The 20,203-nt window shown below is 39.2% G+C and overlaps 1 protein-coding gene across 14 annotated transcripts in view; it reads left to right on the forward strand.

Annotated features, from left to right (window-relative positions):
* The window catches only part of CSNK1G1 (casein kinase 1 gamma 1), a 185,877-nt gene that overhangs the window by 60,015 nt on the left and 105,659 nt on the right, over nucleotides 1-20,203 (forward strand). For all 14 annotated transcript variants that reach the window (XR_013450436.1, XR_013450439.1, XR_013450441.1 and 11 more), the window contains one exon: nucleotides 19,350-19,749. Coding sequence is in view for 7 of the 14 variants with exons in the window: in XM_078079214.1 (XP_077935340.1) it covers nucleotides 19,569-19,749 (181 nt within the window). In the remaining 7 variants the exon portion in view is untranslated. The remainder of the gene's footprint in view (nucleotides 1-19,349; nucleotides 19,750-20,203) is intronic.

Below are 20,203 nucleotides of genomic sequence, written 5' to 3' on the forward strand. Positions count from 1 at the left end.
AGAAAGACAAATACCATATGATTTCACTCATGTGGAATTTAAGAACCAAAACAGATGAATATAGGGGAAGGGAAGGAAAAAGAAGATGAAAACAGGGAGGCAAACCATAAGAGACTCTTAACTATAGGAAACAGTTGCTGGAGGGGTGGTGGGTGGGGGCATAGGGTAATTAGGTGATGGGCAATAAGGAGGGCACTTGATGTATTGAGCACTGGGTGTTGTATGCAACTGATGAATCACTAAATTCCACCCCTGAAACTAGTAATACAGTATATGTTAACTAAGTTGAATTTAAATATAAAATAAAAATAAATATAAATGTCTTTTGTAAACCCTAAATCCCTTTGCATATAAATGTCACTCCATTGCTTTAAATGCTTAAATGGCTTCTTCTTTGTGTATCAGTGATCTATAAAAATCCTGAGTGATAGACTCCTGCTATGTCTTCACCTTGAAAACTATAATCCCCAGCCTTGTTGGTCTTCTTCCACCAAGTCTTTTTTTACAGGCTGTTCCTCTCTCTGGAGGCTCTGTTCCTAGCTCTTGATAAGGTTGGCTCCTTCTCATCCTTGAGGACACTGTTTAAGTGTGGCTTCTAATAAAGGCCTTAATCCCCCTCTATCTAAAACTCTCCCTTTTGACTTACTCATAATCTTTATTTCAGCAGGTCTTTGTTTTCTTGGTATTTCTTTTATTCCTGTGATTGATTGTGATGCCATCTCTAGAGTATAAGCTCTGTGAGCACAGGAAGTACATATATGTTGACCTCACCATTATATCCCTGGTGACTATCCTAGTTTTAGGCACTCACTAAATGTTTGTTGGTTGAATTAAGAACTCCACTTTGTTGTTGTTGTTTTTAGGAATTTATTTATTTGACGGAGAGTTAGAGAGACAGAGAGCACAAGCAGGGGGAGTGGCAGGCAGAGGGAGGAGCAGGCTCCCTGCTGAGCAGGGAGCCTGATGTAGGACTCAATCCCAGGACCCTGGGATCATGACCTGAGCCGAAGGCAGACACTTAACTGACTGAGCCACCCAGGTGTCCCAAGAATTCCACTTTGAATAGATATAAGTGCTTTTCCTTTTCAACACCTGGAAATTATGCAGACTCCTTCAGTAATTGCTATTAATTGCTTCAAGTTCTTTTATGTAGAAGTAATATTTAAAAACGTGTGTAAACAAGCACACACGTGTGTATATCCTTTTCTTTTTTAAGACTTCATTTTTTAGAGCAGTTTTAGGTTCACAGGAAAATAAAGAAAAAGGTATAGAGATTTACCCCTCATATATCCCCCCAAACATGCATAGCTCCCCCATTAACAACATCCCCCACCAAGTGATACATTTTTTATAATTGATGAACCTACATTGACAAATCATAATCACCCAAAGCCTGTAGTTTACATTAGTGTTCACTCGAGGTGTTGTACATTCTGTGGGTTCTGACAAATGTATAATGACATATATCCACCATTATAGTATCATACAGAGTAGTTTCATTGTCTTAACAAATGCCCTACTGAAAGAGTACATATGAGGGACACGTAACACAGAATTGAGGAGTCAGGAAAAGTTTTCCAGACAGAGGGACATTTAAGGTAAAGCCTAAAGGGAAGCATGAGTTAACTTAAGGGGCCCAGGCTGAGGGACTTTGGGATGAAATGAAGTTAATTTTGGTGTTCATTAACATTTACTGCAAGGGGAGGATTGAAGTGAAATGAAGCTGGAGAGATAAGCAAGTGCCAGATCAGGAAGGATTTTAAGCCCCTTAAAAGATTTTTTTTTTTTAAATATCAAATTATTTCTTTTCTTTTTTTAAATTTAATTTTATTATGTTATGTTAATCACCACACATTACATCATTAGTTTTTGATGTGGTGTTCCATGATTCATTGTTTGCATGTAACACCCAGTGCTCCATTCAATAAGGTGTCCTTACCTTTTCTCTAAGGCTATTGAGAAGCCATTGAAAGTTTGAGTTGGAAGATAACAGATCAGACCTGCATTTTTGAAAGTTCCCTCAGGCCACAGTGATGCATAGATTGCTATGGAGAGGCAAGAGTTGAGAGGGGAAACCTGGAGCAAGGAGATCAGTTACGAGATTGTGTTCCATCCCTCTGGGAGGATAGTTTCTTTGCCACAGTGGTCCTAATCAACATGGAGAAAACTTTAGATTGGAGTGTTATTTAAGAGCTAAAAGTTCTTTTGTCTCTTGTTTAGGTCATGAGGTAGATGGTTAGTAGTATTGTGCTTTGACATAAGATCCCAGGAGAAGAAAGTAGGTTTCAAGTTTTCTTGGGGAGGAAAGGGTGGTGGGAGAAATGGGAGCAAAGAGATGAGTTCAGTTGGGAGTGTTCAGTTTGAAGTATCTGCATTTGTTATGTTTAGGTAGAAAAATTAAGTATACCTCTGACTATATAGATCTCAACCTCAGGAGAAAGGCTGGAAATGTAAATTATCAGCATGTAATGAACATATGATATGAATGCTTAGGACAATGTAGCAGTGCCTGGGAACAGTGTCTTTTACATAATAAATGCTTAATACTTTTAAGTTGAATGAATGCATGACTAGAAGCCATGAAGTAATGTTGAGTGAGAAGAGAGGCTTGAGCCAGTATTCAGGGGAAATGAAACCATTTAAGGACAGGCTGAGTAAGGAGCAGTTAGGGGCACCTGGGTGGTTCACTGGGTTGAGCGTCTGACTCTTAATCTCAGCTCAAGACTTGATCTTAGGGCAGTGAGTTCAAGCCCTGTGTTCGGCTCCACGCTGGGCATGGAGCATACTTAAAAAAAAAAAAAAGGCAGTGAGGGAGATAGAAGGAAAGTCCGAAGAGAGTGACAGTATGAACTCAAAGGGAAAATAATTTTTTTAAAAATACGAGCAAAAGGCCACCAGTGCCAGGAGATCAAAAAGATAAGGACTGAACAGTGTCCCTCAGATTTAACCTAAAGGGTGTGGTTTACCTGGGGAAAAGAAAGGTAACAGTGGTTTGGGGGGATGGGATTAAAAACCATATTGTGCAGTGTTCATAATAAGGAAATAGAAACAATAAGGAAGGACAACTCTTCAGTTAGATTGTGAAGGGCCCATGGGAGAGAGGATGGTAGCTGGACCAGAGATAATGACCAAGGCATGGGCGTTGTGTCTTGTAATTTTAATGGGAATGTTTTGAACATGTTTGCTGCTCATTGTAGGGGATCAGGAAAGAGGAAGAGGATAAAGGTATAGGTGAGAGAGATGATACAGTAAAGTTTATAAGTTACATGCCTTGGGTGAGAGGACCACATATTCTGTTTGAGACAGGAAGAAGGTAATGTAAAGATAGGTAGCTTTGCAGATATGCTTTTGCTGGTTTGTGTTAGAAAATTGAGGGAATTTTTATCTTATGATTTTTTTTAAATAACTAAAATAATACATGCTTATTTAAAATTATAGTTGACCTTTGAATAATGTGGGGGTTAGGGATGCCAGCCCTCCAGTGCAGTTGAGAATCTGCCTATAATTTTTGACTTCCCAAAAACTTAACTACTGATAGTCTATTGTTGACCAGAAGCCTCACTAATAACATAGTCAACACAAATTTTGTGTGTTGTATTTATTATATACTGTATTCTTAAAGTAAGCTAGAGGGGTGCCTGGGTGGCTCAGTCGTTAAGCATCTGCCTTCAGCTCAGGTCATGATCCCAGGGTCCTGGGATCGAGCCCCGCATCAGGCTCCCTGCTCAGCGGGAAGCCTGCTTCTCCCTCTCCCACTCCCCCTGCTTGTGTTCCCTCTCTCGCTGTGTCTCTCTCTGTCAAATAAATAAATAAAATCTTAAAAAAAAAATAAAGTAAGCTAGAGAAAAGAAAATATTAAAATCATAAGGAAGAGAAAATAATTTATAATATTGTACTGTATTTATAAAAAACAATACTTTATAGGGGGCACCTGGGTGGCTTAGTCAGTTAAGCGTCTGCCTTGGGCTCAGGTCATGATCCTGGGATCGAGCCCTGCATCGGACTCCCTGCTCAGTGGGAAGCCTGCTTCTCCCTCTCCCACTCCCCCTGCTTGTTTCCCTCTCTCACTGTGTCTCTCTCTGTCAAATAAATAAATAAAATCTTAAAAAACAAAACAGAACAAAACAATCCTTTATAAGTGGATCTGTGCTGTTCAAGGGTTGACTGTATTACTAACTAAAGCCCAAAGTTTACATTAGAATCCAGTCCTTGTGTTATATATTATACGGGTTTTGACAAGTACATAATGACATTTATCTACCATTATAGTATTCTATAGAATAGTTTCATTGCTCCAAAAATCCCCTCTACCTTTTCATTCCTTTCTCCCTTTGTCTCCCTGAATTTTTAGCAACCACTGATCTTTTTACTGTCCCCATAATGTTTCCTTTTCCAGAGTGTCATATAGTTGGAATCACATGGTATATAGTATTTTCAGATTGGCTTCCTTCACTTAGTGATATTCTTTGAAGGTTCCTCTATTTCTTTTCATGGCTTGATACTTCATTGATTTTTATTGCTGAATAATAATCCTTTGCATGGCTATATCATAGTTTATCCATTCACCTATTGAAAGATAACTTCGTTGCTTCCACTTTTTGGCCATTTCAAATAAAAACATTTACTATGTTTAGCTGCTAAAAACATTATGTGAAGGTTTTTGTATGGACTTAAGTTGTCAGTTCTTTTGAATAAGTACCAAGGATTGCTGGATCATATGGTAAGAATATGTTTAGCTTTGTAAGAAACTGCCAAACTGTCTTCCAGTGTGGCTGTACCATTTTGCATTCCAGCCAGCAATGAACTGGAGTTCTTGTTGCACCACATCCTCACCAGCATTTGGTGTTGTCAGTGTTTTGTGCTTTCCATTCTAATAGTGTAATGGTACCTTATTTGAATTTGCAGTTCCCTAATGGCGTATGATGTTGAGCATCTTTTCATATGCTTATTTGTGATCTGTATGTCTTTGTGAGGTATCTGTTCAGATCCTTTGCCCATTTTCTTTTTCTTTTTTTTTAAGTAAGCTCTACACCCAACTTGGGGCTTGAACTCAGGGCCCTGAGATCAAGAGTTGCATGCTCTACCGACTGAGCCAGCCAGGTGCCCCCATTTGCCCATTTTTAATTGGGTTTATTTTCTTGTTTAGTTTCAAGTTTTTTTGTTTTGTTTTTAAAGATTTTATTTTTTTATTTATTTGAGAGAGAGAGAGAAACAGCATGAGAGGGGAGAGGGTCAGAGGGAGAAGCAGGCTCCCCACTGAGCCGGGATCCCAATGTGGGACTTAATCCCAGGACCCCGGGATCATGACCTGAGCTAAAGACAGTCACAGAACCAACTGAGCCACCCAGGTGCCCCTTAAGGTTGTTTTTTTTTTTAATATTTTGGATAAGAGTCCTTTTTCAGGTATTTGTTTTGTGAATATTTCTCCCAGTCAGTAGCTTGTCTTTTCATTCTTTTAACAATGACTTGCAGAGCAGAAGTTTTTAATTTTAATTAAGTCCAGCTTATCAATTTTTCTTTCATGGATTGCACCTTTGGTGGTGGATCTGAGACATCATTGCCAAACCCAAGGTCACTTAGATTTTCTCTAAAATACCTTCTAGTAGTTTTATAGTTTTGTGTTTTCCATTTAGATCTATCATTCATTTTGAGTTAATTTTTGTGGTAGGTGTGAGGTCTGTGTCTAGATTCACTTTTTGCATGTAGTATCCATTTCTTCCAGCACCATTTTTAGAAGAGACAATCCTCCACTGTGTATTGCCTTTGCTCCTTTGTCAAAGATCAGTTTGATTATTTTTGTGTGGACCTATTTCTAGGCTTTCTGTTCTGTTCCATTGATCTATTTGTCTGTTCTTTTACCTGTACCACACTGTCTTGATTACTGTAGCTTTATAGTGAGTCTTAAAGTTGAATAGTGTTAGTCATCCGACTTTGTACTTCTCTTTGAAATATGTGTTAGCTATTCTGGGTCTTTTGCCTTTTCTTATTTTCTTTCTTTCTTTCTTTTTTTTTTTTTTTAAAGATTTTGTTTATTTTTGAGAGAGAGGGAGAGATGAGTGGAGGGAGGGGCAAAGGGAGAAGCAGTCTCCCCCATGAGCAAGGAGCCTGATGCGGGACTCTCCCTCTAGCCCACTGCACATCACCAGTGTCTCCTTAGAATGAGTCTGTATAATCATCTGGTGCCCTGGCTTTTGTGGCTGCTGCCTGGGGATACACCCCGTGATTGCCTGATTCTCGTGGCTAGCAGGGCTTGTGTTTGTGAGTCCCACAAGACTATAACAAACAGTTTTTAGACTATAGCCCTGAGGGCTTAATGCAGAAGGAACAGATTAAAAAGCCCTGCTTTCAGTCTCCCTGAAAGTGATCTACTTGCATACTTTAAAAGCTGCTGCCTGAAGGTCCAGCTTCTAGTTAGCCTTAATTGAAATGCTGACTTAGGTCCTCCCCTTTGGGTCACTGACAGGTGTTGGCCCATCCTTAACTACTGGGAACCACTAAGAACAAAGAAGGTGGCTTGGACAATCACAAAGATTTGAGAAACAGCTAAGAGCTAGGGCCTCACTGAGCAGTAAGCTTCATCTATAGGAGACTACTCTACCAGGACTAGGAGAGGTGGATGTTTTATCCAATACACAAAAACCAACAGAGTCAAGGAAAATGAAGAAACAGAGGAATATTTTCTGACCAAAAGAACAAGGTAAAACTCGAGAAACAGTGGTAAATGATTTACTTGATAAAGTGTTAAAAATAATGGTCATAAAGTTGGTCACTGAGGTCAGATAGCCTTTAGAATTGAAGGAGTGATAAAGAATTTTCCAGACAAGCAAAAATTGAAGGAGTTTATCACCACTAGACCAGCCTTAAAACAAATGTTAAAGGGACTTTTTTAAGCTGAAACTAAAGGATCGTAATTACTAACAGGAAAACATATGAATGTATAAATCTTGTAAAGGTAAATATATAGTTAAATGCAGCATTCTCTAATGTTGTAATGGTGGTGGGTAAATCACTTATAAATCTAGTATGAAGGTTGAAAGAGAAAAGTAGTAAAAATAACAAGCTACAATAATTTCTTAATGGATACACAAGGTAAAAAGATGTAAATTGTGGCATCAAAAACATAAAATGAGGGGGTGTGTAAAAATATAGAGCTTTAATGTGCATTTTAAGTTGTTATCAACTTAAAATAGACTGTTGGAGATATATTTTATATAAGCCTCATTGCAACTACAAAGCTGAAAGCTTTTACATGAAAGAGAAAGTGAAAGGAATCTAAGCACACACTAAAGAAAATCATCAAGTCAGAAAGGAAGAGACAAAGGGAACAAGAAAAGAACAAAGGAATTATAAAACAGCCAGAAAAATAGTTAACAAAATGGTAATAGTAAGTCCATATATATATCAGTAATGACTTTAAATATAAGTGGACTAAATTTCTCCAGTCAAAAGACATAAAGTGGCTTAATAGATGAAAAGATAAGACCCAACTATATGCTGCCTACAGGAGACACATCTGCTTTAAGGACACACACAGACTGAAAGTGAGGAGATGTTAAAAGATATTTCATACAATGGAAACCAAAAGAAAGCAGCAGTAGCTATGCTTATATCAGACAAAACAGACTTTAAGACAAATACTCTAGTAAGAACAAGGTCATTATAATGGTAATGTTGTCAGTTCAACAAGATGATATAACTTCTGTAAATATTTATACACCCAACATAGGAGCTCTTAAATATATATAAAGTAAATATTAATAGACCTGAAGGGAAAAATAGACGGCAACGCAATAATGGTAGGGGCCTTCAGTACCCCACTTTCAATAGTGGGTGGATCATCCAGATAGATATTCAGTAAGTAAACATTGGACTTAAAGTATATGCTAGACCGGATGGACTCAACAGACATTTACACAATGTTCTACTCAACAGCAGCAGAATACCCATTCTTCTTAACCACACACAGAATATTCTCCAGGATAGATCATATGTTAGGTCACAAAACAAGTCTTAATAAATTTAAGAAGACTGAAAGCATATCAAGCATCTTTTCTTTCTTTCTTTTTTTTTAAGATTTTATTTATTTATTTATTTAAGATTTTATTTATTTATTTGACAGAGACACAGCAAGAGAGGGAAAAGCAGGCTCTCTGCGGAGCAGGGAGCCCGATGCGGGGCTTAGTCCCAGGACCCTGAGATCATGACCTGAGCTGAAGGCAGGTGCTTAAACAACTTAGCCACCCAGGTGCCCCTATTTATTTGACAGAGAGAAGGGGAGAGAGCATGAGCCAGGGGGAGAGGGAGAGGGAGAAGCAGACTCCTCACTGAGCAGGGAGCCCGACGTGGGGCTGGATGCAGGAACCCTGTGATCATGACCTCAGCTGAAGGCAGATGCTTAACCACCTGAGCCACCCAGGTGCCCCTCAAGCATCTTTTCTGACCACAATGGCATGAAACTAAAAATCAATTACAAGAAAAAATGGAAAATTCAGAAATACGTGGAGATTAAACAGCATGCCACTGAACAATCAATGGGTCAAAGAAGAAGTCAGCATAGTATTGGAAGTCCTAGCCGGAGCAATTAGTCAAGAAAAAGAAATCAAGGGGTGCCTGGGTGGCTGAAAACTTCTGGATTTCAAACTGTAATACAAAGTTATAGTAATCAAAGCAGTATGGTACTGGGATAAAAACAGACACATAGATCAATGGAACAGAATAGAGATCCCTGAAATATACCCATGTATAAATGGTCAATTAATTTACAACAAAGGAGCCAAGAATATACAATAGAGAAAGGATAGTCTTTTCAATAAATGGTGATGGGAAAACTGGACTCCTGTCTTTCATCACAAAAATGAACTCAAAATTGATTATAAACTTGAATATAAGACCTGAAATGACAAAACTCCTAGAAGAAAACAAAGAGCATAAGCAACTTGATATTAGTCTTGGCAATGATTTTTTTTAGTTTGACAGCAAAAGCAAAGACAACAAAAGCAAAAATGAAGTGGAATTACATCAAACTAAAAAGCTTTTTTTTTTTTTTTAAAGATTGATTTATTTAGCAAGAGAGAGCGTGCACACGAGCAGGGGAAGGGGCAGAGGGAGTGAGGGAGACAGAGAGAGAGAGAGAGAGAGAGAGAGAGAATCCCAAGCGGACTCCATGCAGAGCCCAATGCAGGGCTCGATCTCACAACACTGAGACCGTTCCTGTGCATAAATCAAGAGTCTGATGCTCAACTGACTGAACCACTCAGGTGCCCCAAACTAAAAAGCTTCTGCATAGCAAAGAGTCATCAATAAAATGAAAAGGCAACCTACTGAATGGGAGAAAATATTTGCAAATCCTATATTTGATAAGTGCTTAATATCTAAAATATATAAACAGGGGCACCTGGGTGGCTCAGTTATTAAGTGTCTGCCTTCAGCTCAGGTCATGATCCCAGGGTTCTGGGATCGAGCCCCGCATCAGGCTCCCTGCTCTGCGGGAGGCCTGCTTCTCCCTCTCCCACTCCCCCTGCTTGTGTTCCTGCTCTCGCTGTCTCTCTCTCTGTCAAAAAATAAAATCTTAAAAAAATATATATATATATAAACAATTCAAACAAGTCAGTAGGGAAAAAATCTAATTAAAAATAGGCAGAGGTGGGGCAACTGGGTGGCTCAGTCCTTAAGCGTCTGCCTTCGGCTCAGGTCATGGTCCCAGGGTCCTGGGGTGGAGCTCCGCATCGGGCTCCCTGCTCGGCAGGAAGCCTGCTTCTCCCTTTCCCACTCCCCTTGCTTGTGTTCCTGCTCTCGCTATCTCTCTCTCTGTCAAATAAATAAAATCTTAAAAAAAAAAAAAATAGGCAGAGGAACTGAAAAGACATTTTCCCAAAGAAGACATACAGGTGGCCAACATGGATATGGAAAGATTCTCAACATTATTATTAATCATCAGGGAAATGCAAATCAAAACCACATGTAGTAACACTTCACACCTGTTAAAATGACTGTTACCTAAATTATAAATACCAAATGTTGGTGAGGATGTAGAGAAAAGGGAACCCTTGTGCAACTGTTGGTGGAAATGTAAATTGGTACAGACACTGTGGAAAACAGTAGGGATGTTCCTCAAGAAATTAAAAATAAGAGATAGCTGTATCCCCTGGGGCGCCTGGGTGGCTCAGTCGTTAAGCGTCTGCCTTCGGCTCAGGTCATGATCCCAGGGTCCTGGGATCGAGTCCCACATCAGGCTCCCTGCTCAGCGGGAAGCCTGTTTCTCCCTCTCCCACTCCCCCTGCTTGTGTTCCTGCTCTCGCTGTCTCTCTCTCTTCAAATAAATAAATAAAATCTTTAAAAAAAAAAAAAAAAAAAAAAAAAAAAAAAAAAAAGAGATAGCTGTATCCCCATGTTCATAGCAGCATTATGTGCAATAGCCAAGACATGGAAACAGCTTAAATGCCCATCAACAGATAAAGGAATAAACAAGATGTGTGGTATGTGTGTAACACACACACACGGATATTATTCAGCTATAAAAATAAATGAAATCCTGCCATTTGTGACAACGTGAGCCTGAGGGCATTATGCTAAGTGAAATAAGACAAAGACAAAATACTGTATGATCTCACATATATGAAATATAAAAAACCTGAACTCAGAGCAACAGATTGGTGTTGCCTGAGGCAGGAGGCAGGGGTAATAGTGGGTATAGGGGGGTTGTGAAGGTGGTTAAAAGGTACAGTAGCCCCCCACCTTATCTGTGATAGATAAGTTCCAAGACCCCCAGTGGATGCCTAAAATCATGGATAGTACTGTACCCTATATATATTGTTTTTTCCTATATTACATACCTGTGATAACGTTTAATTTATCAGTTAGGCACAGTCAGAGATTAGCAACAATAACCGACAAGTAGAACAGTTATAACAATATGCTGTAATAGATGATCTTACTGTACTGTAGTCCCCTTTTTATTTTTTATTTTTTTTAAGATTTTATTTATTTATTTGAGAGAGAAAGTGTGAGAGAGAGCACAAGCAGGGGGAGCTGTAGAGGGAGAGGGAGAAGCAGGCTCCCCGCTGAGCAGGGAGCCTGATGCGGGGCTCTATCCTAGTCCGGGGGATCATGACACAAGCCGAACCCACCCAGGCGCCCCTCCCCTTCTTATTCTTGTGATGATGTCAGATGATAAAGTGCTTATATGATGTGATGAGGTGAAGTGAGTGACACAGGCATTGTGACGTAGCCCTAGGCTTCTATTGACTTTCTGATGATAGGGCAGAAGGAAGACCTATCTGCTTCTGGATGGAAGTTTACCGTAGGTAACAGAAACTGGTTAAGGGAGACATGGGGAGACTCCTGTACAAACTTGCAGTTATAAGATAATTAAGTTCTGGGGATGTAATGTACTGCATGGTGACTGTAGTTAATACCATATTTTGTATTTGAAATTGCCAAGAGTGTGATCTTAAATAAAACTGAAAAAGTAATCATTAGATGAGAATAGACTGAGCAGTGAGGGGGTAGGGTGGTAAGAATGGGAAACATTTGGGAGACATTAATAATTGGATTTGTGGAAAACAGAAACAGTATCAGGACCTGTAAACATTGTTCTTCCCTTTAATAATAGCACTCCTGTAATGTATTGTGGCTAAAATAAATCAATTTTGGTCATTTGTTAGATTAATTAAAGTGATGTTCTTACAGTGTCCTTTTTTTCTTTTAAGCTAAAATGAGTTATAAGATTTTATTTGTCCTTAATTTGTCCTTTAATTTTTTTATTCTGTAATTTTTTATAGTCTTTTAGCACACACACATACAAGCACATGCACACATGCAGATACCATTTTTACTGAATATTTACTCAGTGACCTTCTTTCAGTGTGATACTGCTCTTGAAATTCATTGTATGTTCTATTTTTTTTTTTTTTTAAGATTTTATTTATTTAGGGGCACCTGGGTGGCTCAGTCGTTGGGCATCTGCCTTCGGCTCAGGTCATGATCCCAGGGTCCTGGGATCAAGCCCCACATCGGGCTCCTTGCTCCGCAGGAAGCCTGCTTCTCCCTCTCCCACTCCCTCTGCTTGTGTTCCTGCTCTCGCTATCTCTCTCTTTGTCAAATAAATAAATAAATAAATAAATAAAAAGATTTTATTTATTTAATTGAGAGAAAGAGCGTGAGCATGAGGGGGGTAGGCAGAGAGAGAAGCAAACTCCCTGATGAGCAGGGAGCCTGATTGAGCAGGGAGTCCGACTCGGGGCTTGATCCCAGGACTCTGAGATCATGACCTGAGCCGAGGGCAGACACTAAACTGACTGAGCCACCCAGGTGCCCCAACTTATCCTATGTTCTAAACATCAGGTCAGGCTTCATCTCATTCTTTGAGGAGCTTACAATGGGATTTCAGGGAGCTTACAATGGGATTTCAGGGATTGTTGTGTACACTGTTGGCTACTTAACACAAGGGGAATTTTGCTGTGGGCTCTGGGAAGAATTTTCATCCTTACCAAAAAACAGATATATGACGAGAAAGTTTTTTGCTATTGCCCTTTCATTTCTGTTTTGGATACTGGTATGAGAAATGATATCTGAAGCTGAAACTTGTGACCTAGAGGCTGTAAGCCTTCGCACCAAAGCCAGTATGTGGTAGATGAAGGAACAGCAGAAGAGTGTAGTCACTTCAGAGACTCTTTATAAAGTTAAACGTACACTTACCATATGATCTAGCAGTCCTACACCTTTAAGCAATTTCCTCATAAGTTATATCAGAAGAGAGAGATTTAGAAGGCTGACTGTCTCTTGTCTTGACTATCAACAAAGGCTGTGTGTGTTTTGACTTTAAAATTTAAATATTTACATGCCTCATTTTGATGGTGCCAATATATGAGATCTGAAATAACAAACTAATTCAATGATTTATTTTCTCTTAACAGATTCACAGCTGTAATTCTTTAAACATTTTCTTTGGTGGTTTTATAATATGACTTAATTTTTTTTAGACTTCATACAGCTTCTCAAAATACTCCTACATAAAGCAATAAAACCACTTTAGTCATTTCATTCATGATAGAGGACCATACCTATCTCTTCCACAAAGCATTCGTTGTTGCCTTACAAGAGAGTGACTTTGAGCCCCATTTTGGCCTGTTTCTTTTGAATGTTGGCTCAGGGTGATAGTTACTAGAAACATAAGTTTCTCCCATTTCAATGTGATAGAATGCTCTAAGATGTCTTCTAGATATCTTCTAGGAAAATTTTTCACTGACCACTGTTGAAGATAGCCATAGTCTTCAACTCTATCATAAACCGGCAGATTTGGCATCAGTTCCCTACCTACAATTTGATGAATTGGAATTTTTAATTTTTCTATTAGCAACAATTCTTTAACCTGCTGGAGAATTCTTATAATTTCCCAGTCAGGAAAGCCATGTGTATAAATCTGTTTTTATTCAGTAAGTGTCGCTTTATTAATGGAATGATGCCTTCTGGGAGGTGGTAAACCAGTTCCTGAAATGAATTATAAGTTTGGATTACAAAGAATGTGTGGAGTGTTATACTTGAAAAAATATCTTTCCTCTTAATTCAGGCATGCTTAAATTCATGGACACTATTAGAATTAGGCTTCTTTCTTTTTTTAAGATTTTATTTATTTATTTGACAGAGAGAGAGCACAAGCAGGGGAGTGTCAGGCAGAGGGAGAGGGAGAAGTCGGTTCCCTGCTGAGCAGTGAGCCCAATGTGTGGCTCAACCCCAGGACCCTGGGATCGTGACCTGAGCCGAAGACAGATGCTTAGCCAACTGAGCCACCCCAGGTGCCCTTAGAATTAAGTTTCTTAGGGAACTTGCTGGTATGATTCTAAAAATTTATCATAGCATTTATATGTTTAATAAGTTACAAGTAATTGCCAAATGGCTTATTTACCAGAAAAAGACACATCTTACTGCATTTATATAATTTCTCTCCCTCCCTCCTTTTTTATTAACGTATAGTTGATATACAATATTATATTTGTTTCAGGTGTACAGCATAGTGATTCAGCAATTACATGCATTATGAAATGCTCACCACCATAAGTGTGGTTACCATCTGTCACCATATAAAGTTACTATAATATTATTGACTACATTCCTTATACTGTACTTTCCAACCTTGTGACCTACACATTTTATAACTGGAAGTTTGTACCTCTTAATCTCCTTCACCTGTTTTGCTCATCCCCCGAATCTGCCTCCCCTGTGGCAACCACCAGTTTGTTCTCTGTATTTATGAATCTGTTTTTTGTTCGTTTGTTCATTTGTTTTGTTTCTTAGATTCCACATATAAATGAAATAATATGGTATTTGTCTTTCTCTGTCTGACTTATTTCACTTAGTATAATAGCTTGTAGGTCCACACATGTTGTCACAAACTGGCAACATTCCATTCTTTTTAATGACTAATATTTCATTACACACACACCCCCCCATCTTTATCCATTCACCTATCGATGGAAACTTAGGTTGCTTCTACATCTTGGCTATTGTAAATAATGTTACAATAGACATAGGGGTGTATATATCTTTCAAATCAGTGTTTTTGTTTTCTTCAGGTAAATACCCAGAAGTGGAATTACTGGGTCATATGGTATTTCTATTTTTAATTTTTTCAGGAATCTCCGTACTGTTTTCCAGAGTTGCTACACCCATTTACATTCCCACCAACAGTATATAGGGGTTTCTTTTTCTCCACATTCTTGCCAATGCTTGTTATTTCTTGTCTTTTTTTTAAAGATTTTATTTTTTATTTTATTATTTTTTAAGATTTTTATTTATTGAGAGAGAGAGAATGATAGAGAGCATGAGAGGGTGGAGGGTCAGAGGGAGAAACAGACTCCCTGCTGAGCAGGGAGCCCGGTGCGGGACTCGATCCTGGGACTCCAGGATCATGACCTGAGCCGAAGGCAGTCGCCCAAACAACTGAGCCACCCAGGCGCCCTATTTTATTTTTTTTAAAGGTTTTATTTATTTGAGATAGGGAGAGAGAGCACACAAGTGGGAGGAGGGGCAGAGGGAGAGGAAGAAGCAGACTCCCTGCTGAGCAGGGAGCCTGACCCAGGCTTGATCCCAGGATCCCATACTCATGACCTGAGCCGAAGACAGACACTTAACCAACTGAGCCACCTAGGTGCCCCAAGATTTTATTTTTAAGTAATCTCTACACTGAACGTGGGGCTCGAACTCACAACCCTGAGATCAAGAGTTGCATGCTCTACTTACTGAGCCAGCGAAGTGCCCCATAATCTTGTCTTTTTGATACTAGGTATTCTGACTGGTGTGAGGTGATATCTCATTGTGGTTTTCATTTGCATTTCCCTGATTAGTGATATTGAGCCTCTTTTCATATGTCTGCTTGTCTTCTTTGGAAAAATGTCTATTCAGGTTTTCTGCCTAGTTTTAAATCAGGTTATTTGGGTTTTTTTGGCATTGATTTGTGTGAGTTATTCATATATTGGGTATTAATCCTTACTGGATATATCATTTGTAAATATCTTCTCTCATTCAGTAGATTGCCTTTTTGTTTTGTTGATGGTTTCCTTTGCTGTGCAAAAGCTTTTTAGTTTAGTCCCAATAGTTTATTTTTACTTTTGTTTCCTTCGCCTAAGGAGACATATCCAGAAAAATAGTGCTGAAGGCTGATATCCAAGTTTACTGCCTGTGTGTGTGTGTGTGTGTGTGTATTTTGTTTGTTTGTTTGTTCTTAGGAGTTCTCTGGTTTCATGTCTTACATTTAGATCTTTAATCTATTTTGAGTTTATTTTTGTCTATGGTACAAAAAAGTGGAATTCCCCTCCCCCCCCTTTTTTAAAGATTTTATTTATTTATTTGACAGAGACAAAGCGAGAGAGGGAACACAAGTAGGGGGAGTGGGAGAGGGAGAAGCAGGCTCCTCCCTGAGCAGGGAGTCCGATGCAGGGCTCGATCCCAGGACCCTGGGATCATGACCTGAGCTGAAGGCAGAAGCTTAACAGCTGAGCCACCCAGGTGCCCCTCCCCTCCCCTTTTGTTACTGTAAAAAAGAAAAAGAGGACAAATCTTACAGTTTGTATTTTACTGCTATCTTTGGAAGTCATTTTTTAAAAATAAAGTTAAAGTATAACTTAATGTTTACCTTGGATGTTCTATTTGACCTGGTTCTTTTTTTTTTTTTTTTAAGATTTTATTTATTCATGAGAGACTGAGAGAGATAGAGAGGGAGAAAGGCAGAGGCAGAGGGAGAAGCCAACTCCCCGTGGAGCAGGGAGCCCATATACATATGGACTCAATCCCAGAACCTCAGGATCATGACCTGAGCTGAAGGCAGACGTTTAACCGACTGAGGCACCCAGGCGCCCCCATTTGACCTGGTTCTTGAGCTAACTTTCTCATATGTTAACTGCTACTAACTGAAAATAAATCATTTAATATCCTTGTGAAATAGAAATCCTAACTATCCTGTCCTAACACTAATGAATTGAAATAATACTAGCTTTTTTCTAGATGAATTCTAAGAGTTTTTAGGGTTAATCAGGATTCTGTTGTACTATTTTGTGTAAATATTTGGTTATGTCATTGAAAATCTGTTTTCTGTTAAGTAAGACCATCATAATTATTACTCAGTATTTATTAAGTACCAATTATATGCAAGAAACTAAAGGAGATATGACAAGATCCCTAACTCCAAAGGCTTATAATCAAATTGAATATTAGAGTACATATCAATATAATCTGGTACATGTTAAGTGGCAAATATATACATAGTATACACAGTGGTGCTCCAAGTGTTAATAATGAGTTGGTTATAAAAGGTTTCACAAGGGACATAGGATGTGAGTCAGGCCTTTAAGACAGAAGAGGCCATTCTAGGTATAAGGGCTAACAATGGATGCTCCTTGTGTTTATGTAGTAACTTTTTTTTTTTTAAGATTTTATTTATTTCACAGAGAGAGACAAAGCGAGAGAAGGAACACAAACGGGGGAGCGGGAGAGGGAGAAGCAGGCTTCCCATGGAGCAGGGAGCCCGATGCGGGGCTCGATCCCAGCACCCTGGGATCAGGACCTGAGCCGAAGGCAGACGCTTAACGACTGAGCCACCCAGGCACCCCATGTAGTAACTTTTTAATACAAGAATTTAGGGGCGCTTGGGTGGCTCAGTCGTTAAGCGTCTGCCTTCGGCTCAGGTCGTGACCCCCGGGTCCTGGGATCGAGCCCCGCATCAGGCTCCCTGCTCCGCAGGAAGCCTGCTTCTCCCTCTCCCACTCCCCCTGCTTGTGTTCCCTCTCTTGCTGTGTCTCTCTGTCAAATAAATAAAAAAATCTTTAAAAAAAAAAAAAAAAGAATTTAAATAGGGGGTTTAATATTGAAGGGACTCAAATGACAAGCTAAAGAGTTTGCAGTGGGGTAGTAGAAAATAGTTTTAAGCAATGGGTGGTGATAAATAGGATTTTGAAAATTTTAATTGTTCAATTAGTTTGATTTCTTAAATGAGAGGTGCCATATAAAAGTAGTATTAAATATTATTCATCTTTCATAATTACAGATTAGACCATGCTCATGTTGCATGCATAGATCAGAAAATTGGTATCTTTTTTTTTTTTTTTAAAGATTTTATTTATTTATTTGATAGAGACACAGCGAGAGAGGGAACACAATCAGGGGGAGTGGGAGAGAGAGAAGCAGGCTTCCCGCTGAGCAGGGAGCCCGATGTGGGGCTCGATCCCAGGACCCTGGGATCATGACCTGAGCCGAAGGCAGACGCCTAACGACTGAGCCACCCAGGCGCCCCAGAAAATTGGTATCTTAAATGTAAGTTTTTTCCATGTTTGTGCGAGTTAATGTGATTCTTCTGGGCTACAAGCAGGTGTTAAAAACATCCTTTTCCCAGCTGAACACGATTTTTGACTTTCTGCAGGGTTCTAACTTGGCAAGTACTGTATGTTTTTCTGTACATACATGCAAGTATACATGGATAATGTGGGCTGTACGTGATTACTCCACCTAATGTTTCATGAGTTTAAGTGCAATGGAGAAAGTTAATGACAAGCATGAAAATAACCTCCATCTGTTAGAGTGAACACAAATGAAAAATATGAAGAGCAATAGATAAGGTATTACAGTTTTCCAAATCTTATAAATGAAACTATTACACTAGTGATAATTTATGAAAATTTGGGAGTTAGTTGAATAGCTCAAAATTGTCTGGATAGGCTAAGATCCATCTTTTTCCTGTCTTCAAAGAAATTTATAAGATAAGGGAATAAAGTATAGCCTGACAGTTTCTCATACATAGACATACCTGCACCAGTTAAGACAGAACTATCTAAAACATGTTAAGTTTTATTTCCCTTCTCTTACTAATACTGTCTGAAGGACCTTTAGGAAACAACAAAGATAATTGGAGGATGTTAGATACAATTGCAAAGCTTTAGTCTAGGACTGCTTAGTACCCCTAGGGTTTTGGGAAGTCTTTTATAGAAGTAGTCTGTGTCATCAGTAACTTGTTTTGGATTGTGTTGTTGCTGTCAGTGCTTGATAAATGGTGGGGATGGAGGAGGGGGGGACAGTAAGTAACTTCATTTATGATAGGTCCTATACAAAGTTGAAGGAAGAGCTTTTAAATGTCCTCAGTTTATTTAACTAGACTTAACCTCACTGTATCTTTCTGTTGGCCAGTGATGAAAAAGGGAGCAAATGGGGGCGCCTGGGTGGCTCAGTCGTTAAGCGTCTGCCTTTGGCTCAGGTCATGATCCCAGGGTGCTGGGATTGAGCCCTGCATCAGGCTCCCTGCTCGGCGGGGGGCCTGCTTCTCCCTCTCCCGCGCCCCTTGCTTGTGTTCCCTCTCTAGCTGTGTCTCTCTCTGTCAAATAAATAAATAAAATCTTTAAAAAAAAAAAAGAAAGAAAGAAAAAGGGAGCAAATGGCTTTCTTGTGGGTCATATGTCCAGTACTAGAAGATAGCATTTATTTATGTATGTATATATGTATGTATGTATGTATGTATGTAGGTTCCACTCTCAGTGTGGAGGCCAACACAGGGCTTGAACTCATGACCCTGAGATCAAGAGTTGGATGCTTAACCGACTGAGCCCCCTAGGCACCCCAAAGATAGCATTTTATGTTAAAGGCTTGCATGTTCCCTTAGCTGCTATGGTCTGCAGCCTACTGAGCTTATGTTACCAGATGAATAACTAGTCCAGATGGCTAAACTGTTGGAGAATATAAAACCAAAACCCATTTCAGGAAGCTATCCACTTTGTTCATTTTGGGATAGGATCCATTCTAATTAGTGGTAACTTTCTGAATTTGTTTTAAAATTTAATTTTTAACTGTATGTTTTCTTGATTTTTACCTAGGTTACAAAATACCCTCCTATGCTTGAGATCCACAGACTACATGTCCTACAAGAACAAATCAATGATTTTTCATCTCCTGGAGATACATTAGAAACATAAATATGGTGCCAAAAGATCTCCTTAATTTTCTCTGACCACGGTTTATTTGGATGTACTTTTGTATTGAAGAGAAATATACAGACTGAGGCTACTCGTGCAGAGACTCTGTCGTGTAGGATCATGGACCATCCTAGTAGGGAGAAGGATGAAAGACCACGGACAACTAAACCCATGCCACAAAGGAGTACCCACTGTCCCCGACCGTCTGGCTCCTCAACATCCTCTGGGGTTCTTATGGTGGGACCCAATTTCAGGGTTGGCAAGAAGATAGGGTGTGGGAACTTCGGAGAGCTCAGATTAGGTAAGGACTTTGGTTATATCAGTGGCTTCGAACAACAACAGCAGCTATAATTAGCTTTGGTGTGTTTTAAAACAAGCAGTTATAATTTCATGAGACATTATCTTAAGGAGGACTTGTTATTATAAGAACTAAAGAATTTGTGAAGGGGACTATAGTCACTACCAGTTATAATTGTATCCAAGGTTCATCTCTGTTTGTGTATGATAGGCTTTTAAATTTACCACCAATTCTGAGATTTTATGATGTAGGGAGAGCTGCATACAGATAGCAATAAAATGAAAATTCTGATTTCGTTGGCCTGAGAGGTAGAGCCCTAAATTCTTTTTAACAAACTTCAAGTGACCTAGATATTGTTGGTCCTTGAACCACACTGTGAGGAGGGAGTAAGGCCTTGCTTTAATTCAGACTCTACCCCTTATAAGGGGTAAATCCTTATTGAGTAATACCCAGACTT

The sequence above is a fragment of the Halichoerus grypus genome, chromosome 8 (genome assembly GCF_964656455.1).
Source record: "Halichoerus grypus chromosome 8, mHalGry1.hap1.1, whole genome shotgun sequence".
NCBI lineage: Eukaryota > Metazoa > Chordata > Mammalia > Carnivora > Phocidae > Halichoerus > Halichoerus grypus.